Genomic DNA, 27452 nt, shown 5'->3' on the forward strand with positions numbered 1-27452 from the left:
TTTTGTTGTCATGGAAACGTAGGTTAGATAGCTTGCACGAGTTTAGAACAGAGCATGGGGAGAATGTTAAAAGTTTACTGGAAAGGATTTTTGTTAAAGGGAGCACGAGAACAATTTAGGTGGGAAGAAGGGATATATAAGCTAGGAACACTGAAAAAAGATAAGGATATTCTAATTCGGCATTCAAGTAGTTAATTAAAGTCTACTAGTCGAGAAGTGGTTAGCTAATAAGTTGCAGAATAGCAAATAAAGCAACGGAAGATAGCTAAGTGACTACTGAATGACTAGCAATACTTTAGTTGAGATTTAATTTCAGGGCCGACCTTTGAAGGACACACGGAAACTTGAAGCATAGCACGGTGTAACCAGAGAATAATTAGAGGCAACAAGGTTGAGTTTAACGATAGCTGTGTTAAGAATTATAGTGCCTAAAAGATTAATCGAATACCGGAGGAATGGGCAACTGTGCATATAAAACTTCAAGTTAAGGAATTATTGCGTGTTACCTTAGTTCATGAGTGATTAGTAGAATACTGAATTAGTCAAGTGATGTCTAAGATAGTACAAGCATTTTACTTCATGCAAGAATGTTTAATTATGTGTATTGTGACCGTTAATTAATTCAGTTATTACTAAGAAGATTTATTTTAACGAGTGCTGTTAATTGTTTAAAGTGTATACAGTTACAAAAAGTGTTCGCATATAAGTTGATGAAGAAGGAAGATTATTGGTAAGAATATTCCACCATTGATATTCCTATGCAGTGATATGTGTGAGTTTCTTCCTAAAATATCCCTATAGTAACAGTAACATTTTTGCGGAGATTAGTTGAAGTGTGGATTTAAAAGCGTACACTTGTGAAAAAGTGTTGCCACCATTATATTGTATTTGAAACTTAAGTAACTGTGAGATATTTGTGTAATTGGTTACTGAGGAACTTCATGACTTTCAGCTTTACCAAGTGGTTAATTGAATTTTGTGAAAGCTGTGTTTCAGACAACAGATTTACCATTGCTTAAAATTATATGACTGTATTATCAGAAGAGCTAAAATGTTTATAATATCTTATTTAGTGATTTGAACTTAAGTGTATAATTTGTGATCCTAAATTAAATGTTTGTTTTTGTTAATCTAAAGTTGTATTTTGCCTGAATCTCTTTTACTGCACCATCCATAAAAATATTCAAACCAAAGTGGGAGAGATAAGTAAGTTAAATAAACTCGGCCTGTAAACATAATAGCAACATATAAAGGAGAAATAGTTGAGAGTTGGTTTTTCTTCAATTCTTAAACTAATTCAGATATAGAGTGGTGCAGTCTGTAAATATAAATTTTCTCTATATTTGGATTAGAAATTAACTAGTAACCTATCAATTGTTTAAGAACATCGTAATAACTAAATATCGGATCCAAAGAATAGGTTAAGATGAAATAGGATCCAACACAATAAACAAAAAGACAAACAAAGATTAATAACAGCAGAAATAAAGTTTATGAGAAAAACTGCAAGGTATTCTCTATTTGATCACAAAAGAAATGAAGAAATTATTATTATTATTATCATTATTATTATTATTATTATTATTATTATTATTATTCGGGCCTCCATGGAGTCAAACGACTCATCATGAGAGGTCCTTCCTAAGAAACATAAAGTCTATCAAGATTCATCGAGGGGAGGTTTCCCCCCCCCCTAAGAAACACAAACTCTATCATACTACTCCTTAAACTCATTGACCGTTCTCACTCTCACCACTCCATCAGGCAATGCATTCCATGGTTCAAACATCCTCCATGCAAAGAAAGCACTCCTCACCCTCTTACTCACAGATTCCTTTCATAACTTCCAGGGATGGCCTCTTGTTGTCTCTCCTTCCCGCTGTTCAACCAAGTGAAAGAACTCCCCAGTGTCAACCTTGTAACCACCTTTCAACAGTTTAAAAGTCTCAATCATATCACCTCTCCTTCTTCTATCCACCAAACTCTTCAGTCCACACTCCCTCAGCCGATCCTCATAACTATCATTGTATAGTCCTGAAACCATCTTTAATTATGAAAGAATTAAACTAAGAATCAGTAATAGAAAAAATTAAAAAATATAAACATATATGGATGGAACACTTTCAAAGAATGAAAATAGAAAGATTACCAAAACAATCCTTAAAGTATACAAGACATACTTTAAGGCTTGTAAGGAAAAAGAAAACCAGGACATCCTCTTAAAAGATTCAACGATGACTTCTAAAGCCAGAACAGGCCACTAGGCCTAAATACTTGATATGCATGATTTTGATGATGATGATGAAGACAATTGATGTAAAGTCATTAGCCTCTATATACGAGTAGCCCAGTTGTGAAGATACTGCATGTGCAAATATTGTCTGCTTACACTTGGATAAAGGATTAAACCAAGAATATAATTTCTTGACATCTTTAATGTATAGTATAATCAAGTAAAATAACTTTCAATATCTATCACGAATTCAGAGTATTTTTTATTTTATTTATTTTTTTTTTGTGTGTGTGTTTTTCCTTAGAATATTGGTTTTATAGTATATTAGAACGATTTTCGTGTTTTTAGAGTATTTTGTGTGTCTTTATAACATATTTTATTGGGGCTGTCTTCGCTAGAGGGATTCGTAGTGTGTAGTGTTCATGAATGCTCCGGATAAGATAAGTATTATTTTCAGTTATTGTTGATAAATTTATTTAATATTGCGTAGTTTTGTTTGCCTTGCGTCTCTTAGTGCATCTTTTTGTGTGTTTTTGGTGTGTTATAATTTATCTTCTTATTGTGCTATCTTCTATCCAAGGTCAGCGACCATCTTGGTGAACAAACTGCGGTCTTGTGCTAATCTGAGCAGTTGTGCACTGCTCTTTCCTGTCCACGTCTTGATGTTGTCAAACCATGATATTCTTTTTCTTCCTCTAGTTCCTTTGCCATCGATTCTTCCTACCAAAATAGTTTGTAGAAGTTGGTATTTGCTGTTTCTCATGATGTGGCCAAGATATGATGTTTTTCATTTCTTGATAATTTGTACAAGATGTTTAGCTTTGCCAATGGATTTTAAGACCTCTTCATTGGTAATTTTTTCTGTCCATGATATCTTTAGCATTCTTCTGTATAGCCACATCTCAAAGGCTCCAATTTTCTTGATGGTTGTCACCTTCAATGTCCATGTTTCAACCCCATAGAGCAGAATAGACCACACGTAACATTTCAGCATTCGGCATCTGACTTCCATGTTTAGGTCTTTATTGCAGAATAGTGTTCTCATTTTCATGAAGGACTGCCGTGCAACTTCAATCCTTGTCTTTATATCTATTTCTGGATCCCACCGTTCATTAAGCCAACAACCAAGATATTTATATCTTGACACTTGATCAATATTTTTCCCATTGAGTGTCAGTTTCATTGATAAGGCTGGATGTTTGCTGATGATCATGTATTTTGTCTTGTTGATGTTTATATTTATTCCCATTCTTTGGCTTTCTATGTATGCTCTGTCAATGAGTTTTTGGAGATCCATAATGTTATCTGCAATTAGCACGGTGTCATCTGCATATCGTAGGTTGTTAACAATCTTTCCATTTATTGTGATTCCCTCTGGACATTTTATTGTCCAGAGGGAATCATATAAATTGTATAAATTATACAATTTATAATTTGATAAAATACATTGTAAGTAAGCCTGGCTCCAGTACGAAGGAAAATGGCGGCCATTAATGATGGTTTGCCATCTTTATCAAAGAACGGTAGTATAAAAGAGATGATTCAGTGTACTAGCTGCAAAATGTAGGCTTTGTGGAGTTTGGTCAGAGTGTGGTTAGATGATGATAAAGGAGTGAATGTGTGTAGAAAACGTAGGGAGAATGAGAAATTGAAGAGCATTTCGGATCGTGAGTGTGATATTTTTGTCAAACTTCAGAATGAAGAAAATAGGGATATGACAAGAAACGGTGAGGTTGTACCAGAGAATTGTGAGAGTATGAATGTAGAAAGTGTGAATGATAGCATTAATGGTTTTACTGAGAATAAAAAAGATGAGATAGATGCAATGAGTGAGTTCGCGTTGTTGAATGGTGCAATACAAAGGGCAAAACAGCAGCTAGAGCGTATGAGCAAAAGTCGACTTAATGAACCAGCCAATAATAAAAAGTATGACAGGAAAAATAGGCGTATGAGTGTGAACATGAACAAAATGAAGGATAGAGATAGAGTGCTGTATGGAGACTCGTTAGTACGAGGTGTGTTAGTAGAGGATTTGACAAAATCGTATCAACCTGATGCGACCATAAAGGATGTAACTGAGTCTATTAGAGAGCAAAAGGAAAGGGTGAAAGTAATGATTGTTGTGGCAGGTACGAATGATTTGGAAGAAGACAAAATGGAAATGATAGAGGACTTGAATGAAATGTTTGAGGTAGCAAAAGAAAAGAGTGAGAGAGTTAGAATGATTAGTCTTTTGCCACAGTATGACAGTGAAATGTTTAAAAGGAGGGCCATAATTGTGAATGACTTTATGCATGGGTTATGTATGACAACTGGTGTGGAATTTGTGGATGTGTGGAGTGAGTTCGATGGGCAAAAGGATCTATATAAGATGGATGGCTTGCATTTGAATGGTTATGGTGTAAGAAGACTTGAGAAAGTGTTGCTGAATGTGGTGGATGTGCAAATTCAGGAAAACTAGATTTATTAAGGGGGGGGAGTAGATATACAGTCCTTAGGAAGGCAGGTGAATGTAAGAATGAATATAATATGCCCAAGCAAATAAGGACAACAAATCAGAGTGGGATAGTTAATATAAGGCATCAAGGTAGGCTTGGGGCTAATGGGGGTCTTAAATTCATGTACACTAATGCTAGGAGTATTAGGAACAAGAAGGAAGAGTTTTTGGCCATGGTTGGCACTTCCAGACCACAGGTTATTGGTATTAGTGAAACATGGCTGACTGTAGATTATATAGCTAGTGGGATTGAATGTGATGGGTATAGTGTGTTCACGAATGACAGGGAGAATAAAATGGGGGGGGGGGGAGGAGTATTGTTGATGATAGCTGATGAGCTGCAGCCAAGGAGAATAAAAGTTGAATTGCAGGATAGAGAAAAGAGCACATTTGAGGCCATTCGGTGTGTGATTGTGGCTAGCAGAATTAAATATACAATTGGGTGCTGCTATAGACCAGGTGATGGTCTATAGCAGCACCCAATCCCCCTATGGGAGATTTCAACTATGGCTGCATTGATTGGAGTGAGGAGAGGACACACGGGAGGAAGGAATTGGATTTTATGCGGTTATTAAGGGATAACTATCTGCAACAGCATGTAATGGAAAATACTAGGGGTCAGAGAGTGCTTGACCTAGTAATTACATCTGAGGATTTGGCTGTAACAAATTTGACCACAATGCCACCAATCGGTGAGAGTGATCATAGGACCTTGACTTGGGAGGTGGCTAAAGGTGTAAAATTTTCAATTAAGACAGGGCACATGTAGAATTATCGGGCTGGAAAGTATGAAAAGCTTAGCAGTTTGATTGGTTCAGCACCATGGCATGTACAACTGCAAGGACGAGAAGTCGATAGTGCATGGGAGGTAGTTAAGAAGTGTTTGCATGAAGCAATGGCTGACTGTATACCTAGAGTCCGAATAATAAATCAAGTAGGGGTTAAATGGATGAATAACACCATTAAGCTTGAGCTGCAAAAAAAGAAACAACTATGGAGGGAATTTAAGGAGAAGGGTGACCGGTAGGCACATGAACGGTATAAAGCGCAGGCCAGAAGAGTGACGAGTGTGGTAAGAAAAGCAAAAAAGGATTACGAAAGAACATTGGCCATGCAGGCTAAAGAGAATCCTAAACAGTTTTTTAGATATGTAGCAAGTAAAAGGAAAAATGTACATGGCAGAATGATTTTAAAGAATGCCGATGGCAGGGAGGTAACTGAATCAGTTGATATAGTTGAGTTACTGAGTTACTGAGTGAGCACTTTGCAAGAATATATCATCCAGGTGGTGACATTGCAGAAACGAATGTACCAGTAGATTATACAGGAATTGTGGTGAATGAAGTGGAGGTGAGTAGTCTATTGCATAACCTCAATGTCAATACATCTGTGTGGTTGGATGGTATACCAGCTCGTGTCGTAAGAGAAGCAGCTAAAGAATTGTCAGTACCCTTGACCATTTTGTTTAATTTGAGTGTCGGGTCTGGGTTAGTCCCGAGGGGGTGGAAAGATGGGAAAATAGTTCCACTGCATAAAGGTGGTTCCAAGACTGCTGTTGTAAATTACTGACCGATTAGCATATCAGGAATCATTGTCAAGGTGATAGAGAAATTAGTCAAGAAAAGAATACAGGATTGGATAAATGAAAATGGGATATTGTATGGGGTACAACATCGTTTTGTGAAAGGTAGATCATGCCTCAGTAACTAGCTCATGTTTTATAACACAGTGACGGCTGAACTGGATATGGGGTAATGGGTTTACAGTAATACTACTGGACCTTGCCAAGGCTTTTGATAGGATACCACATAGAACCCTAATCAGTAAACTGGAGCAGATGGGGATAGATATAGGGTTGGTGAGATGGATAGGAGGGCGGTTGAAGGAGAGATACCAGAGAGTGGTTTATTCAGGAGCGGAGTCTAAAAGATGGCTTGTGAGTAGTGGAGTGCCACAGGGCTCTGTTCTTGGACCACTGCTTTTCAATTTGTTCATCAATGATATAGGAAAGGATTTGAGAGGAAGTGTTCACTTGTTTGCTGATGATGCAAAGTTGGGTAGAGCAATTATGAGTGCACAGGATGTCCAAATTTTACAGGATGATTTGGATAGTTTGGAGGACTGGGCTAGGAAAAATGGATGTCAATTTAATGTGCCAAAGTGTAAGGTTATGCACTTTGGGGTGAAAAGAATAGCAGCAGTATATCGCATTGGTGGAACCGTACTCCAGGAGATTGATGAGGCCAGGGATTTGGGAGTGTTGGTGGATAGGGAATTGAAGTTTAGGGGGCACATTTCAAAAGTGACTAAAACAGCTCACCAAATCACTTGGCTTCTGAAAAATACTTTAACATGCAGAGATAAACAAGTTGTTGTTCCTCTGTATCGAGCCTTGATAAGACCCCATCTGGACTACTGTGCCCAGTTATGGGCACCAGGGTTTCTTCATGATGGGGAGGAAGTGGAGAGGATCCAGAGATGAGTGACCAAGATGATAGCAGGTCTGTGGAATGAACATTATGAGAATAGGTTGAAGATTTGTGGGTTGCAGGAATTGGTCGATAGGCGAAGGAGGGGTGATATGATTGAGACATTCAAATTACTGAAGGGTTTCTACAAGATTGATCCAGAAGATATTTTTGAAAATATGACTGGTGGTGGGAGGACTAGGGGCCATGAATGGAAGCTGGGCAAGAGCGTGGTTGACAAGGGTGTTAGAGCTAGGTTTTTTACTTGGAGAGTAGTGAATGAGTGGAATAAGCTTCCAGAGTCTGTTGTGGGTGCTACAACCGTGAATGAGTTCAAGGCAAGGTATGATAGATACTGTGTGAATGTCGAATAGTTGTTCTTGACATGATGTTGGGGCCTCCCTCGATGAGTCTGTCAACTCCTTGGAGTTGCCCGGAACAATAATAACAATAACAATAATAAGATGTAACACCTTTTGACTACTTGTATATAGGATATATAGAAAAAAAAAAAAAAAAAAATTATATATATATATATATCATATTTGACATCCATAGACACTGTATTGTCACTTCCGTACCTCACCAGGTTTTGGGAGTGATGTTTTCTGCTTGAAGAAGTGGTAGGGTCACAGATGTCCTTTCCAGGTTTGTGCTCCACACAAAGGCATCTGATCAGGAGGGGCACCATTTCATTTAAAATTTCATTTTAATTTTCAAATTCTATTCTATGGGGACACTGAAACATAACTTTGAGCAAAGATGCCTCTTACCTGCAGGGCAGCCCTGGTATCCTCACACTTTAACATACTTCAATAAAGGTCAAAACCAGTATGAGTAGTGGCCTTTCTCATAATGCATAGCATTATACACATCTGAAAGGGTGTGTGTTTGACGTTATGGAATACTGAGGCAATTGCGAAGTCAGTAGCCTCTATATACAAATAGGCTAGTCATGAAGATATTTCATGTGCAAAGTTTATCCTTTATCAAAGTGTATCCAAGTAAGTAAACATTGTTTGCTTACACTTGGATAAAGGATTAAACCAAAAATATAATTTCTTGGCTTCTTTAATTTATGGAGTTAGATGCTTGAAGAAAGTATTGATCAGTAACAGGTTAGAAGTGAAAAATCAGAGAAACTAGAGGTGTTAAGGGAGAGTGTAATCCAGGAATTTGCAAAGGCATTTGATAGAATACCACATGAAACTCTGTTATGTAAATATAAAATAAATGGAGATGACTTGAGAATTGATTGAGGATTTTTGTGGTTGCAGATGTTGGTTGGCAGGTGAAAATGAGGGGATGTGACTCAAACATTTAAGTTATTTAATGGTTTTTTATAGTATTGATGCAGGGGAAATTTTCAGAACATGCCTTCAGAACTAGACATCATTCCCTCAAACTAGGTGATGTGAGTTAAACAATAGTCATCATCATTTAGGCTGCAGTAAGGTAATTAAATTTTATATTTTAATGTGTGCTGATAACACTTCATCTAAATTTTAGACTAAGTGTTACTGTGGAATATATTATTATTACCTTCTATTACAAAAGAGGTGCGAGTGGCATTGTATGGTGATTCTATTTTTAGAGATATTAGAAATGGTTTGTTTTCTGGAAGGTAAAATGAATAGAGTGATTGAGGCATTGGATATGAGCAGTAAGTGAGCAAAGGAGTTGGTAGTGATTGTAGGGACAAATTACTTGATTAAGAACAAGGAAAATATAAGATTAGATATCAGGAGGTTGTTGAGAAAGATAAAAGATAATAGTATTATTGGAAAGGTAGTAAGTGTGTTTGCCCAGGTATGACAGCAATAAGATGAGGTGTAGGACAAGAATTATTATTATTATTCAGTCGAATTATTCCGGTTTTGTGACCACATGTTTATTAAAAAATACTGTTTTTTAAAACTAAACAAATACTAAAAAACAAACCCGACAAGTTTCGTTAGTCATCAGACTAACATCTTCAGGGGTAAAGAGAACTAACAGTTTAAAGCACAAACTATAAGAAATGACAAAAAAACAAGTTGATTTGTTGGTATTATGAACATCAAAAAAAGTTTCTTACAGTTTGTGCTATTATTATTATTATTATTATTATTATTGATCACCTCCAGGGAGTCGAAAGACTCATTGAGGGAGGGCATCTACTCTACAGCTCTGCTTCCACCACTCACAATCCACCAATTGACTGCCGCCACCACTAGTATTTCCACAGAATATCACAAACATCCATGCCCACGGCAGGATTCGAACCCGCAGCCTCTTGACTGGAGAGTGGAAACACTAACCACTCAGACTGCCAGGCAAAAAAAAAAAAAAAAGTTCATTTGTTGGTATGATTATGAACATCAAAAAAGTTTCTTATAGTTTGTGCTTTAAACTGTTAGTTCTTTTTACCCCTGAAGATGTTAGTCTGACGACTAACGAAACTTGTTGGGTTTGTTTTTTAGTACTTGTTTAGTTTTAAAAAACAGTATTTTTTTAATAAACATGTGGTCACAAAACCAGAATAATTTGATTGAACTTCTTAACCACAAAAACCTCCTATCCCTATGGCTTTAACAGGCCTTTAAGGCCCACAACCTTCCAAGCATGCTGGGATGTCTTAACCGAAGTACGAGGATAGGATGGTCACTCCTATGTCTCTAAGTATTCCTAGCTGTATCCCTGCATGTTCACAGGGCTGGTTTGCCTGCTTGTGGATGAAAAACCCCAGATAAACTGGAGAAAAAACCGTGCTGCCCGCATCCAAGACTGGCTAACTTAGCTGTGGCTGAGGAAGATCCTTTAGCTCCTCACGTCGGCAATGGGAATTGAACCTAGAACACTTCTTCCCCAGGCATATGGTTGCAAAATGCAAAGCCACTAGGCTAACCGCACGGATTACAGAAACCTCCGCATGATTATTATTATTATTATTATTATTATTACCCCAAGACTCCATGGAGTCAAAGACTTATCTAGTAGGTCCTTTCATCATACACACAGCTCATCATATAGTGCCTTAAACACACTCAAATTCTCTGCAGACAATACTCTTAGGCAAGGCATTCTAATCATTCACAACTCTGTATGCAAAAAACCTGCTTCTCACTCCCCTGCTCACATTCTTTTTATACATTTTCCAGGGATGACCCCTGGTTCTCCCCTGATCTTCCACCATTTACTGTAAAACCACTCCAACATTTATCCTATAACAACCCCTTACTAACATTTTAGATCTATATAATATCACCTCTCTTTCTCCTATTCACTAGACTCTGTAAATTGCATCTTCTCAATCTTTCCTCATATTCGACATTCCAGAAATCAGAAACTACCTTAGCCACCTCTGGACCATTTCCAACATCTCTTCATCCTTTTCAAAACCAGGTGACCAAATCTGGGCACAGTTGTCCATGTGTGGCCTAATTAAAGCCTTATACAATGGAACAAGAATCTCTCTACTTCTACAAGTCAGTGTCCTCTGCATCATTTCCAGAAGTCTTTGTGTTGTCTTCACAATTTTGGCAATGTGTCCTCTAAATTTTAGATCCTTATCCACTATCACCCCCAGATCTCTTATTTCATCTACTGCCAACAATATATTCTCACCAAGCATAAATTCTGCATCCCATCTTTGTTTTCCAAATTTTAAAACTTTACATTTTTCAACATTGAACTCACATCCCCATTCCTGTGCCCAATCACTCAATTTATTCAAGGCTTCTTGTAAGGCTGCATCTTCTCTACTGTTCATAGTTTGTCCCAACTTTGCATCATCTGCAAACAACTAAATATCCCCATCCAAATCTTCCCCAATATAATTAGCATACAGGTTAAATGGTAATGGCCCTAAAACAGATCCTTGAGGTACGCCACTGGTGACTTTCCTTTTTCAGAATGTTGCTTCCCCATAGACAACTTGCTGATACCTATAAAATAACCAGTCTCCAATCCAATGCAATAATCTAATATCCAACCTATCCACTATAGTTTGATTATCATCTTATCATGTGTAATCTATCAAAAGCCTTTGCAAAATCTAAGTATACTACTTTGTATCCCTTTCCTCTGTCCAAGGAAACCAACACCTTATTGTAATAAGTAAGTCGATTACTAAAACATTACCTCCCTTTAGCAAATCCACGCTGTCCATCAAAGATAGTTTCATTGTTGTCAACACACTTCTGGATCCTAGTTCAGAGTACTGCATGGTTTATCAAATGAGTATTATGAGTGGAAAGTACTATCGGCTGCAAAGCTGTGGAGAGAATTAGTGGTTAATGAGAATAAATTATTATTCTCATTAACTACTTGACCAATATCTAAATAATAGTTTATTCTCATTAATCCTTGTGGTCAAGAATCAACAATTTAGAATTCGTGGTTATTGTGAGTAAGTCATTTATGTATAGGAAAAAGAGAGTAGGTGATGGGGCACTGCAATGTTAGTGGTGAAGCTTGAAGGAGATACTTATCCTTACTCACAGAGAACTACTAGAGAGAAAGCTGGCTAGCCAATTATAGAGGATGGTAAGGAGACTGAATGATGGCAATTTGTTTAGTAGGCCTCAATACCACACAAGGTTGAAGGCTTCTTTGGAAATGTCAAGGGCAAACCTTTCCATGGTACATGTCTAGTGGTGGGTGATGTAAGCTATAAAGTCAGCTGTGGATCTTGATTGGTGGAATCCATACTACTGGTCGCTGATTAATTCATGAGCCTCTAAGTCATGGAGGAGTTGGCTATTGATGACTTTTTCCATTATTTTGGGCAAGACAGAGGTGATGGCAGTTTGTCAGTTGACTTCTATCATATTTTTTTGGAATAGAACAGATATGAAATTGCTTCCATGCATTGGGATAAGTACAAGATGTGTATAATAAATTACAGAGATGATGCAGGATGGATGTTAGCTCTGGAGCACAATGTTTGAGAACAGTTAGAGAGATACTATCAGGACCAGAAGATTTTTAGTACCCAAGTTATTTAGTAGTTTTTTATTGGCTTTTTTGTCAAAAAAACTACAGAGGGCATGTAATGCTTCGATTCTGGTATGGTAGGAGGTATTTACCTTCGTTATCTATGCAGGAATTTGAGGAAAAGAGTGATGCCAGATGGTCAGCTTTATCTTTGGGCAAAGTAACAGTGATGTCATAAGGATGAGACAGAGGTGGAAGTTCAGGAGAGCAGAAGTTGTACCTAATGGCCTTAGCAAGCAACCAGAAGGCACCACTTCCATTTGGACAGGAGGCAAGTTTTCTGCTGGTGATGTTCATGAAATCAGATTTGGATATACTGATCTGCGTATGTTGTGTGCTTTGGTATAGGGAGAGCATGAAGTTGGAGTGCTTGATGCAAGCCACATGCAGTAAGCTGAATTTTTTTCTTTGACTGCTTTGACACATTTTTGGTTGAACTAAGGCTTGGAGGGATGTGGATTATAGACTGAATGGGGGATGAAGGTTTTTGTACCAGTGAGAATAATTTCTGTGACTCATTCACAGCATGTTTTAGGGGTCAGGTGAGTGGAAGCAATAGTCAGACCAAGGAAAGGAGGAATAGAATTTCCAGAGGTCGTCCCAATTGGCTCCTTTGTAGTGCCAGAGGATACAAGTTTGGAAGTGGTTGGAGGAGGGGTGTTCAGTGAGACTTGTACAAGACTGTGATCTGAGTTGCCTACAGGAGGGTGACCTCTTGGAAAATTATTACCAATGGTGAATTTGTTAAGTAATGTAGTACATTTTAGGATAATTTTGTGTCTCCAAATACTAATTGTGAAACACTGCTAGAAATTCAGTATAAAATATATTACACATAGTCAAAATAATGTACATGGTAGGTATTCTAAATGAATTTGCAATTTATATATTATGAAAGAGTTTAATACTTCCAGTACTTTACTTGCTTGTCTTTATTTAGATTCACATAGAAAAATCTCAAGAAATGGAGGATACAATGCATGTAAGTTTAGTTTTTAAAAATACATTTAGGTTATATTAATCAACTAGTTGTAGTTATAAAAGTTTGGATTAGAACTGAGGTGTTTAAAGTTATTATTATTATATGACACCTCCAGGGAATTCAAAGACTCATTGAGGGAGGGCACCTACTCTACATCTCTATCTTCACCACTCAATTCACCAACTACAACGAACCACAAATACTCCAATAGCATCTACCACCAGCACCCCCCTACTATTTTCACAGACATAAACATCCATACCCACTGCAGGATTCGAACCAGCAGCCTATTGGCTGGAGAGCGCATGCGCTAACTACTCGGCCAACCATGCCGGCAAAATATAGGTTCCACTGAGATTTGAACTTGGATTGCTGGATTCAAAGTCCAGAGTGCTAATCATTACACCATGTAACTAACCCCAACAAGTTGTAGGATATCTGTGTTTTATGCCTGTCAAAATGCATATAAACTCTGATTTTCTTGCATGCTAGGGGGAAGGAAAATCAGAGAGTGAAATATTTTCCCATTGTATACTCTCTATACCATCTTTTCCTATCATTTAAGACCTTACACTTTTCAACTGGAAGCTCCACCCACTTGAAGAGGCTATTCAGATCCTCCTCCTCCTCGAGTAAGGACACAGTGTCTGCTTTATTCCTCACAGTTCTTCCTAATTTTGCAGATGATACAAAATTAGGAAGAACCATGAGGAGTAGAGCAAATATCCAATATCATTAATATACAAGTTGAACAATAATGGTTCCAAAACAGACCCCCCAAAAATTTATACCTATCTAACTTGATTTAAAATTAACACTATCTCATATGGCAGTTCATCAAATTCATCAAATACACCCAAGTATATCACTCTACTTCTATTTGTTTTTTTCCTGTTTCAAGACTTGTTAAACAGGTATGCCAAGATACCATTCACTATGTGGAGCATTCCTTTTAAGAAATACTGTGATATGTTGTCAAATCCTACTGCTTATTAACATTAAGTTTACTTAATTCATCATATACCTCTTGTCCCCTCACTGTCGGTCCTTCCTCCACCATACCCTTGACACTGCAGTCTCGTTAAAAGATGATTGCCACATGAGATTTCTTATTTCACGTGAAAAACATAAGAAAATAAGTAATAATATTTAAAGCCATATATTTCTGCCTGAATATTACAGGCCATCATCAGTAGTAACAAAGTTAATTGCAAGATACATAAAACAATGCAATGGTATAACTGAGGAAACATTGCATTATTAATTATTCACTAGCTGTATTTAAAAAAAACTTTAGTAATGTGTGATTAGAATAAGACTTTCCATATCTTAGATAGCAAGAGGTAGTCATTCTGATTTAAGTTCAGACAGGGAAGTAAGGTCTCAGCACTTTCTTTAAACAAACATTCAAATTTATATTGACACAGATGAAGTCAGCGTATTCCAGACCATAGGATACTCTGATCTGTATCTATTCCATGCTATGTCAAGCCAGATTTCCTGTTGCTAATATATGATTGGTGTTGTCCTTCTATTCTCTTTTCTAATGAGCATCTAGTTTGTCTGAAGTAAGAACGATGACAGTCACAAGGAACTTGGTAGACACCAGGAAGGAAAAGCCAGAGGAGAACATTTATCCTTGGAAGATGGAAATCATCATGATAATTTGTTGATAGGAAGAAAAGTAGCTGCTAAACTGTATTTCTTAAGAATTCTGGAGATGGGTTCTGAGTCGCCAGAAATGTATGGAATTGGGACTTGACATAATTTCCTTGTTATTTGAGTTAGGATTACAGGAATTAAAAAGCTGTTGTGTGGTCCTTTCTGCAAAACCCTTGTTTAATGTATTGTTTGATGTTTATGAGTTCTTGCTGTAATTGTTGAGCTGTAGAACAAATAGTGTGAGCACATTATACAAAAGTTTAAACAGGTATGCATTCCAGCCTTCTGTGAAGGATGGTGAGCTGTTGAATGTAACATCCAGTGAAAATTGACTTTCGATAATGGAAGTAATTAATGCACCAGATGGTGAGCAGAGGAGTAGAATATCTAAAAAGATATTCTAAAAATATCTAAAAAGATAAATTGCTGTCTTTTTCTATTTCCATAGTAAATTTAATTTGCAGATGTAGATTATTTATATTAAATAAAAAAAGTGGGTCATGTTTCTTCATTATGGGGTTCAGATAGGAAAAACGTTTTCTATGTAATGAACCCAAAATGAAAGTCAAAGGTGTATGAATGGGAAAAGAATGTCTTCTAAATGTTCTAAATGAAATTATATAAGTCAAGTGGTTGGTTCTCCTCATTCAAGCTCTCGTTCAGTACTAAGGAACTTGAAATGTCACAGAAATGTATTTTTTGCAAGCAAACTCTTAGTTAGCTTGCAAGCTGATGAATATGTCATGGCAGATGTCAACTCTCTGGCAGCTTCCTTTAAAATACAATGTGATATATCATCAAGTCCCACAGCCTTATTAATATAAAGTTTGCTTAATTCCCCATACACCTCCTCTTCACTCACAGTCGGTCTCTCCTACTCATCATCCACTGCTCTCAAACTCTCCATGATTCATATTCACAAGGATGAAATCCTTGTGAATATGAATCATGAATCATTCACAAGGATTTTTTTTTTTTGCTGGGCATATCGAAAGAACTTTATAAGCATTTTTTTTTTGGCTTCATTAGCTAATTGCTGCTCATATTGAACTTTTGTTATCCTTCCATTTGAGTTACCTACCTTGCATGTTCTTTGTATTCCTCATGAAATTGATTATTACCACTCCTCCTATAATGCCTCCATAATTCCTTTTTTCTCTGTATTATTTATTATTATTATTATTATTATTAATGACACCTCCAATTAGTCCAAAGACGCATAGCAGGGGGACACCTACTGTATAACTCTCTGTCTTCACCACTACACCAAACCTCTACTACCAATCATCTACATCAACACCATTTACTGCCCATCACCACCACTATAACTAGTATTTTTTGTTTGTAAATTGCGTGTGTTCTGAAGGGCCGATTTGTCTGCATGCAGGATGAAAAACCCGAGTTTTATACCCTTTCCTTATGGAAGTTGTCATACTGCTAGCAACCACCCAGGTAATCATTTCATGGTCGCTCTCACCAACTGGTGGGAGATATGATACCTCATTTATAATAACATCCTCTGATGAGATGATCAAATCCAAGACCCTAAATAATAATGTGCCCTTTCTTACATATTGCCTGAGGTAGCTGTCCATCAAAACCTTAACTCGCTCATTTTCTTTACCTCTGGTTCTATCTTGTGATCCCAATCTATATTGCAGTAATTAAAATCACCCATAATGACCACTCTTTATCTTTTTGCTTGGTTAATTTGCTCATACATTTCCTGGTCACTACTGTCTCCATTATCAGGTCTATAAGCAACATCCAACAAAATATTTTATTCTATTCACTTCTATCTCACACCATACTGCCTCAAAACCACTACCACTATTTCTCCTTGCATCTCTACCTTGTATGGACATAACTGTTTTTCTATCATCAATAACCTCCCTTTTTACCCTTTCTACCTTCCCAAAATACATCATACTACATTTCTATTCCTGTCAGGATGCCATTCTCATCCAACCATATCTCATTTATTGCAGCAATTTTTGGATGAACAAACTCAATCAATGCAACTGTTTCATTTCCCTTGTTTCTGATACTTCTAGCATTCATATACAAACATAACAGCTTATTCCTGGATCTATAACAAGTTTCGCTGATACCTTATTAGATGTGACTTCTCCATACTTTCCTTAAGCCATTTCTTTTTCTCCTTAGTCATCCCAGAACTGTCTTCAAATCCAACTGTTTTTCCCTACATCTGAGGTCATCTCCTTGCCTTTTTGTCCAAATCATTCACATCCTCTTGGAGCATCAACTGTTCTCATGCTGTGTTCCCCTGTTCATCCCTGGGCCTTCCCATTGTCCTGTTACTCTTGCATACTTGTTCTCTCATTCTCTGCACTCATGTTACCTACTTCTTCATTCATAAGCAGCACTTCAATCTCTCCTTCCTTACTCTCCTGCTCTTTCCCAAATGACTCACATCAAAACCATTCAAATGCAGTCCATCACTTATACAGTTCAATTCTTTCTTCAAGCTCATTCCACATTAACAAACTGCACCCTTTCTCTTCACACATTTCCACTAATATATTCATTAGTCTTGCTGTTTGCCTCATCTCATTGCTGTCATACTTGGTCAACACACTTACCATCTTTCTTATCATTCTATTATCTCTTATCCTTTTCAACAATCTCCTGATATCAAATCTTACACTCTCCTTGTTCCCAATGAAATAATTTGTCCTTACTACCACTTCCAACTTCTTTGCTCACTTACAGCTCATATCCAACGCCTCAATCACTCTATTCATTTTACATTTCAGAAAACAAACTGTGTGCATTTTCTCATTTACCGCACCTCTAATTATTGAATTGATTTCAATAATTAGAGGTGTGGTAAATCATACATTCCACTCATGAGTCTTTTGATATCTCTTTCATGCCAACTCCATCTTCTTCACTCTTCCATACATATCTACAATTCTCTTCATTTCATTCCACATCTGCCTTACTATTGCCTCATCTTCACCAACACTATCAAATACTGTGTCCTTTTTACATATCATTCACTCTTGCTATTTTATTACCAATCACAGACACTTGTTCTCCGTCAACACTGCTCTCCACTTCACTGTTAATTGCACTCTGTTTTTCAATGTTATTATCAGCTGCTTTATGATCAAAATAACGTTTGCTTAAATATCCACAGATATTTAAGAAAGCCTCCTGGTCGATCAGAATATCACATTTCCTACATACCCACACTCATTCCTTTCTTTTATTCAACCTCTCTACATAAATATCCATGACATCCCACATATACATATTCACGTCACTGTACCATTTTTTTAGCAATCCATGCCATTTACTTTATTTGTCTTCTGTGCAAACCTACACAATGATTTGCCTTTCACTGTCATCTTGTAGCAGTGTGCTAACAAAAACAATCGATTTTTGATAATATCATGTAAGAAATTTATTCAAACATTTTCCACATGCAAATATCTCACAGTAATACTTAATCTATAATTTAATCAATATTGGCATACATTTAAATAAAATAATGCTTAAGTATTTGAAAATTATTGTATTACTTTCTTGGCTTAAAATTGTTTTCTTTTAATTGCTTACAGCAACTATCAAAAAAGTTTGAAGAATTACAAAGACAACATAAAAAATTACAAGAAGGGCATAGAAAATGTATGTCTGGCACTTCTACTGCAGATGATGAGGTTTGTAATGTCTTAATTTCATTTACTGACTGCAATACAGATTAACCATGCTACCGGCCAGGACGTATATATATATATATATATATATGTATATATGTCCAAGTTTTCATGGATGCGAAGTGCATATAAAAATTGTAATACCATTGATATTACATTGAAATATATGATGAATATGAAGCATATGTTAAAGATACCAAGCAATTTTAAACCTGGTTTTACTCCATTTTTTCCAAGTAAGCAAACAGACAATGTCAAGTTTGCACATGCAATTTATGCAAGACTAGCTGATCCCACAGGTAGTGCAAGACTGGTATCTTGCACTACCTGTGGGTGCTTGGTATCTTTAACATAACTATACCCAAGTTAAAAATACTTTCTACATCTATATCTCCTCCTGAGATTTTTATTCAATAAGGTTAACTTGTTTTGGTAAAATACTTACAAGCTCTGCATTACTAAATCTTGGTATTTCTAGCCTGGCTCCCACTGATGAGGCCTCAATAAAGGTCGAAACTGGTCTGGGTAGTGGCCCCTTGCCTTTAATACAAAACATCATACATCCCCTTCTTGGAGATGTGTTTTGGCATTAAGGGTAAATATTAAGATTAGTGATCAGAGCTTGCTCCACTTTTACCACGAGTTGCCTTGGTCTTGCACTACCTGTGAGATCAGCTAGTCTTGCATAAATTGCAGGCGCAAACTTGACATTGTCTGTTTGCTTACTTGGAAAAAATGGAGTAAAACCAGGTTTAAAATTGCTTGGTATCTTTAACTGGGGTGCTTAAGGGTCAAAGCTGTATAACTGAGAGGAGACCTCCACATAGCCTTTAAAGGAATGCGGAGAACCGACCAGGGCTTCTGACCTAATGTCCAATCCTCACCTTCTCGTGGTGCACCCTGTTGGGTATCTACTTTGATACTGAACGAACGAGGATGGGCTGGCAATTTGGGATTTAGCCGACCAAATTGTATTCTTATTGGTTAAACCAAAATAAAAAATGATGGTACAACATGACAAAATTTCATGCCGGCTGGGGCGTCGCCCGGTTAAACAAGGCCCCCGTTGTTTTCGCCAGGGCGAACAGCGAAAAGTCAGCTACTGGAACAAATCTGAAAACAAACCCCAACTCAACATCACCAGAGTTAAAGATCGGTACTATCAACGTAAGAAGCCTAAATGGCAAAGAAATGGAGCTAGCTGAGGAATTAGATAAGTACCAGATTGACATAATAGGGGTGACTGAAACAAAAAAGACCAAAACTGGTGAGATCTTTCTGAGCAATAAATACAAAATGTTATATTCAGGCAATAACAATCAAGGAAAAGAAGGAGTAGCCATAGTATTCAACACAAAATACGAGGCTAATCTTCTTGAATGGCAGTCAGTCTCAAGTAGAGTAATGTGGGCAAATATGAGAATGGGGAACTGGACAATCAGACTTATTTGTGCCTATGGTCCCACAGAAGGTTCTACTAAGGTAGAAGTGGAGGAATTTTTTGAGGCTTTAGAAAAAGCAACTGACACAATGAAAAAGGAAAAGTTGGTCCTTGTTGAGGATCTAAATAGTAGAGTAGGAAATGATTGTGAGACATACAAAAATATTTTGGGAAAATTTGGAGAAAAGAGCAAAGCTAATAATAATGGCAAATATCTGTTGGATTTCTGCTCAGGACATGGACTGGTTATTACTAACACCATGTTCCAACATAAAAATGTGCACAAATTCACATGGAGAGAAGAGGCTAGGAATAAGAAAAGTCTCATTGACTATGTTATTGTTGATAGTGATGTTTTCTCCCTGGTGCAGGACACCAGAGTGTACAGAGGATTTGAAATTGGAAGTGATCACTATTTAGTCTTGAGCAGGATAAAATTGAATTTCATATTGAAAAGAATAACATGTAAGAAAGTTTTAAAGCGAATAAAAGTTGAGCAGCTCTCAGATGTAAACTGTAGACTAAAATACAGAAATATTATTGAAAAGAAAATGAAAGAGTTTGAGAACAGGAATCAAACCTTGGAGATTCAGTGGCAAACTCTGAAGGAAACATTGATTGATTCTGCCAGAGAGGCATGTGGTGAGGTTGTGTGCAAAGATAAAAAAATCAGAACTCCCTGGTGGACACAGGAAGTTAAAGAGGCAGTGAAGGAAAAGAAGAAAGCATATCAAAAGTTCCTGGCAAATAAGTCAGCTTTTACTCTTACAGAATACAGAGACAAATGTAAGAAAGCTAAACAGTGTGTAAAACTAGCTAAACAAAAGTCATGGGAGGACTTTGGCAAGAATATAGAAAATAAATATCAAGAAGGTGGCAAAATATTCTGGAGGTTGTTGAAGAAGCTTAGGAATGGAGGAAAGAGTGCTGTAAAAGGAATTAGAGATGATAAAGGTGAAATGAAAACAGGAGAAAAAGATATCCTTGAAGTATGGAGTAATTACTTTGAAAAACTGCTAAATGAAACAAGCAGTGATGACAGCACAGTGATAAAAAACACTGACCAGGCATGCAGTCAGGAATACATATCCATACTTGAAGTAGAAAAAGCCATCAAAGGCTTGAAATGTGGAAAGGCAGCAGGAGTAGATGATATTCGACCAGAAATGCTGAAGTATGGTGGTATAAGAGTCTTACAGTGGCTGCACTGCATAGTTCAGAAAGCCTGGACAGAGGGACGAATTCCCGATGATTGGAGTAGAGCTCTCATAGTACCCATATATAAAAAGGGAAATAAAACTGAATGTGAGAATTACAGAGGTATTTCCCTACTGAGTGTTCCTGGCAAGATCTATGCAAGTATACTTGAGAAACGGTTGAGAAGAATTGTTGAAGAAAAGCTTGGTGAAGAACAAGCTGGATTCAGGCCAAATAGAGGCTGTCAGGATCAGATCTTCACTTTACGACAAATAGTCGAGAAAGCATGGGAATATAACAAAGATCTGTATTTAAGTTTTGTCGATTTGGAAAAGGCATATGACAAGGTGCCAAGAGAGAAGCTATTCAATACGCTGCAGTTATATGGTGTCAATGGGACATTATATCAAGCAATACTTAGTCTTTATTTGAGTTGTGAGTCAGCAGTTAGAATTGAAGGAAGTACAGGAAGATGGTTTAATGTTAAATCTGGTGTGAGACAAGGATGTACATTATCCCCTCTGTTATTCATTATCTATATGGATCACATTTTGAAGGAATGTGGTATTAAACCTGATATCAAAATTGGAGATGTTAATGTCAGCTCTTTGCTTTATGCGGATGATGTTATACTTCTAAATAAATCCGCTACAAGTCTGCAAGATTCTCTGACTAAATTGAATAGCTGTTGTAATAGATATGGTATGAAGGTCAGCAATAAAAAGACAAAGACAATGAAAATAGGCAGAATCATTGAAAATGTCAACTGTGTTGTGAATGGAGAACCTGTGGAACAAGTAAAACATTTCAGCTACTTAGGCACAATTTTTACTGAAGATGGTAAACTAAATATAGAAATAGACAACAGAATCAGCAAAGCAGGTATCGTGGGAAGTCAATTGAATAAATTCATATGGAATAAGAAAGAAATTAGTCAGAACACTAAATTAGCTATACAAGACTGTGTTCAAACCAATTTTAACTTATGGATCTGAGAGCTGGGTCAGAAGTAAAACACTTGACCAAAGACTAGAGACCGCAGATATGAGAGTCCTGAGAAAGATTAGAGGCGTGAACAGATGGCATCAATGGCAATATCATATTAAAAATGAGGATATTAGGAAAGAACTTGACATTGTCAGCATCCAGGAATGCGTTAGCAGAGCTAATCTCAGATGGTATGGTCACTTAAATAGAATGGGAGAGGAAAGATTAGCAAAACAAGTGTTCTCTGCCAGGTTGGCAGGAAAACGACCCAGAGGAAGACCAAGATATAGGTGGATTGATACGGTACAAAATGCCTTAGACGATAGAAATATAAGATCTGATAATGTTGGAGTCTTGACAAGTAACAGACTGATTTGGAGGAAAATTGTAGATAGGAAGTTAGTAATGATGTAATTTTTTCATGTAGTACTGTCATATCCTGTACACCCCTTGAGGGTACATGGCAGGAATTTGATGATGATGATGATGATGATGATGGTATCTTTAACATAACTATACCCAAGTTAAAAATACTTTCTACGGATATGAAGCATATGAGGATGCGTATTTGATCCATAATGGCCAGTAAGGTGGTTAAGACTTATGTACTATATATTATGAGATGCAGTTTTGTAGGAAATATTAATATAGTATATATTTTGTGAGATTATTACAAAGGATAAAATACAGTTTGAAAGGAAAAGTGGTTAGCAGAAAACTCAAGTTTAAGAATGGTGATTTGAGAATGGGTAGAAATAATTATTACTATTATTATTATTATTTTCTTCACCTCCATGGAGAAGACTCGCTGTGGGAGGTTAGCTCTAATCAACACAAAGTTTATCGTACCACCTTAAAATCATCCACAGTCTGCACGTTCACCATCCTGGCAATCCATTCCATGCTCCTACTACTCTCCATGTTGTTTCCTTTCCCTCATTCTACCATATAAACATCAAAAATATCAAAACTCAGTACTGTCTGATTACCCAGAAAGATCTCATGCCATTTCCGTTTACAGTAAATAATACCCAGATATTCAAACATCATCAGATTTCTATTCTTGCAGTGACTTGCATCTCCAGATCTTTCCTGGCAGAAACACATTTCAGACATATTTCTGTTTCAAAAAACTTCGTATATGCTCAAGGCACTACTTATCTGTACATGAACACTAAAAATACCAAATCTACCCATCAACAGAATACTGCTCAAATTTGGAGTGGTACACCCAAAGTCTCTCCAAGACTTTCTTGATGCTATTCTGGTCAGAGCAATCCAACTAACTGATGATCTCCCTTACAGATTCACTACTGTCATGCTCTCATAAACATTTAGCTTCTCTTTATGCCTCGTCCAGGTACTTTAATAGGCAGTGCTCTGCGGAACTGGCTACTATCATTCCTTGACATTCTTTAAAAACTGTAAGAACAAGAGCAGCTCATGCTCAATATCCATTTACAGCCGTTCCAAACTTACAGAATCAACTTCTCTTTCTCCTCTTTCATTATGTCTACCTCTCTGTTGTTTGTAACAGCCTCTCCACTCTGTCTTTTAGATTACAACCTCCAGCTGTTCAAAAAACATATCAACAGAGTCTAATCTTTAAAAGTAGCTGTGCCATAACTGTAAAAATAACTTAACACAATAACCACAGTAATTGACTTTAATGAAATAAAGGTACAAATATTTCATACTGAAATTATTACATCATCATCATTGTTGAACAAACAGTTGAAAGGAATGGAATACAAAGTACAGAATAGTCAGTGTATTAGCAATTAAAATTGTTGCCACGTGCTAGAAAATTAATATTAATAAAATATTATTAAATAATTCTTAAAAACTATTTATTTGATGGTTACATAGGATAAGAATCTCCCAAACTTTTGGGAGAGCGAGAGAGAGAGACAATCATTTTGATTCAAATTTGGTCGATGCAAAAGGGCTTTGCAACTTTCTTTGAAAAGGCTTTCTTATTTAAACTTGCATCTGTGGAGACGACAAGCTTTATCCCACTGGATATTGTGTTTAGTGTCAACACTATGTTGTGCCAGACCAGATTTATTTAATTGTTTAATTTGGGAATTTGTAGGGTTATGATTGATTTCTTGATAGGTGGAGGTATCTTGCAAAAGGCCGGCTATTTTTCTCTTATAGTCAGCCTTATCCATGACCACTACTGTTTTCCTTTATCAGCTTTTGAAATAGATATTTCACTATTTTTTTTTAATGAGGTTCTAAAACCTAAAGTTTCTTCGACAGACTTCAGGGTTCCAATTCCTTACATTTCAGGCATCTGAGAACCTATTGGCAGAATTTTGAAGAAGTATCATCTCATTCCCACATATTTTCCTATCAACAAAATTTCTCACTTGTTGCCATCTACAAAAGACAAACTGGCACCTCTATCATTAGCTGGCATTTACCAATACCATATGAATGTAATTTAACATACTTTGGACAAACAGGCTGTTCTGTGGAAAAAAGAATAATAGAACATCAGTATTATATTGAATACATGAAACCTCAAAAGTCTGGTCTGGCACAACATAATACTGATACTTTATCCCACTGGATACACAATATCCAGTGGGATAAAGCTTGTCTTCAACACAGAAGTAAGTTTAAATATGAATGCCTTTTCAAAGAAAGTTCCAAAGCCCTTTTGCATCAGCCAAATTTGAATCGAAATGATTGTCTCTCTCTCTCCCAAAAGTTTGGGAGATTCTTCTTATTATTATTACAGGCGACTCCAGGGAGTCCTTAGACTCATCGAGAAAGGCCCTAAACATCATGTTCACACAACTATACGACATTCTCACCGTCATAGCACCCACAACAGACTCTGGCAGCTTATTCCACTCATTTACCACTCTAAAAGTAAAGAACCCAGCTCTAACACCCCTGCTAACCACATTCTTGCCCAGCTTCTATAGGTGTCCCCTAGTTCTCCCACCACCAGTCCTGATCTCAAAAATATCCTCTGAATTAATCCTATAGAAACCCTTTAGCAATTTGAATGTCCCAATCATATCTCCACTTTCCCCAGAAATTAGTTGATAGGCAGAAAAGGGGAGATATGATTGGGACATTCAAATTGCTAAAGGGTTTCTATAGGATTAATTCAGAGGTCTTATCAAGGCTCAGTACAGAAGTACAATAACTTGCTTTTCTCTGCTCGTCAAAGTACTTTCAACAACCAAGTGAGGTGATGAGCTGATTTAGCCACTTTTGCAATGTGCCCCCTAAACTTCATCTCCCTATCCACCAACACTCCCAAGTCCCTGGTCTCGTCAATCTCCTGGAGTACAGTTCCACCAACGCGGTATACTGCTGCTAACCTTTTCACCCCAAAATTCATAACATTACTTTGTCACATTAAATTGACATCCATTCTCCTTAGCCCAGAACTCCAATCTATCCAAGTCATCCTGCAAGATTTTGACATCTTCTGCATTCACTGTTGCCCTACGCAACTTTGCATCATCAGCAAACAAATGAAATGTTCCTCTTAGATCCTTCCCTATATCGTTAATGAACAAATTAAACAGCAGTGGTACAAGAATAGAACCATGCAGCACACTACTAGTCACAGGCCATCTTTTGGACTCTATTCCTGAATAAACTACTCTCTGATATCTCTCCATCAACAATTTACCAATCCATCTCACCAACCCTATATCCATTCCCATATGCTGTAGTTTACGGATTAGAATTCAATGTGGTATCCTGTCAAATGCCTTGGCAAGGTCCAGTAGTATCACTGTAAACCCATTACCCCTATCCAGTTCAGCCGTCACTGTGTTATAAAACGTGAGCAAGTTAGTGAGGCATGATCTACCCTTCACAAAACCATGTTGTTCCCCATACAATATCCCATTTTCATCTATCCAATCCTGTATTCTTTTCTTGACTAATTTCTCTATCACCTTGACAATGATTCCTGATATGCTAATCGGTCGGTAATTTACAACAGCATTCTTGGAACCTCCTTTATGCAGTGGAACTATTTTCCCCTCTTTCCACCCCTTCGGGACTAACCCAGACCCGAGACTCAAATTAAACAAAATGGTCAAGGGTATTGACAATTCTTTAGCTGCTTCACGTACGACACGAGTTGGTATACCATCCAATCCCACAGATGTATTGACATTGAGGTTTTGCAATAGACTACTCACCTCCACTTCATTCACCACAATTCCCATATAAACTAATCGTTCCTTCAATTTTTCAATGTCACCACCTGGATGATATACTCTTGCAAAGTGCTCGCTCAGTAATTCCACTATATCGACTGATTCGGTGACCTCCTTACCACTGTCATTCCTTAAAATCATTCTGCTGTAGTTTTTTTTTTGCTTGCAGCATATTGAAAGAACTGTTTGGGATTCTCTTTAGCTTGCATTGCTAGTTTCATTTCATAATCCGCTTTTGCTTTTTTTACCACACTTGTTACCCTTCTGGCCTGTGCTTTATACCATTCTTGTGCCTGCAGGTCACCTTTCTCTTTAAATTCCCTCCACAGTTGTTTCTTTTTTTGCAGCTCAAGCGTAATGGTGTTATTCATCCATTTAACCCCTACTTGTTTTACTATTCGGACCCTAGGTATACAATCGGCCCTAACCTCCTATAAATGATCCTTGACCACTTCCCATGCTCTATTGACATCCAGTCCTTGCAGTTTTACATGCCATGTCACTGATCCAAGCAATCTTCTAAGCTTGTCATACTTCCCAGCACAGTAATTCCACATATATTCTGTCTTAATCGAAAATTCCACACCTTTAGCCACCTCCCAGGTCAAGACCTTATGATCACTCTCACCAGTAGGTGGCAACATGGTCATATTCATTACAGTCAAATTATCAGATGCTATTACCAGGTCAAGCACTCTCAAACCCCTAGTATTTTCAATTACATGCTGTCGCAGATAGTCATCCCTTAATAATTGAATAAAAACCATTTCCTTCCTCACATGTGTCCTCTCCTCCTTCCAATCAATGTTACCATAGTTGAAATCCCCCATAATAATTACCCTCCTTCCACTCATTTCATCAATTTGTTTATGCATACTATCTCCACCATTTATTCCATCACCTGTGGCCAGGAAGAGCCAATCAAGTCCAAAAATTCTTCCTTCTTGTTCCTAATACTCCTGTCATTAGTATACATGAAATGCAGAGGTCCCTTTGTCCCACCCCTATCTTGATGCGTTATGCTAACTATCCCATTCCAATTTCTTGTCCTTAGTACTGGCTTGGGTACATTATATACATTCTTACACTCAACTGTCTCACTGATGTCCGCATATCCACTTCCCCC

The 27452-nt window shown here is 37.2% G+C and overlaps 1 protein-coding gene across 4 annotated transcripts in view; it reads left to right on the forward strand.

Annotated features, from left to right (window-relative positions):
- LOC150106132 (TNF receptor-associated factor 3-like) overlaps nt 1–27452 on the forward strand; it is a 285373-nt gene that overhangs the window by 185059 nt on the left and 72862 nt on the right. For all 4 annotated transcript variants that reach the window (XM_090393885.1, XM_090393884.1, XM_090393886.1 and 1 more), the window contains 2 exons: nt 13116–13157; nt 18407–18505. In XM_090393885.1, coding sequence (XP_090250011.1) covers nt 13116–13157; nt 18407–18505 — 141 coding nt within the window. The remainder of the gene's footprint in view (nt 1–13115; nt 13158–18406; nt 18506–27452) is intronic.

Source organism: Typopeltis vanoorti, chromosome 6, assembly GCF_054136105.1.
Source record: "Typopeltis vanoorti isolate ZY-2024b chromosome 6, IOZ_Tvanoo_1.0, whole genome shotgun sequence".
Lineage (NCBI taxonomy): Eukaryota > Metazoa > Arthropoda > Arachnida > Uropygi > Thelyphonidae > Typopeltis > Typopeltis vanoorti.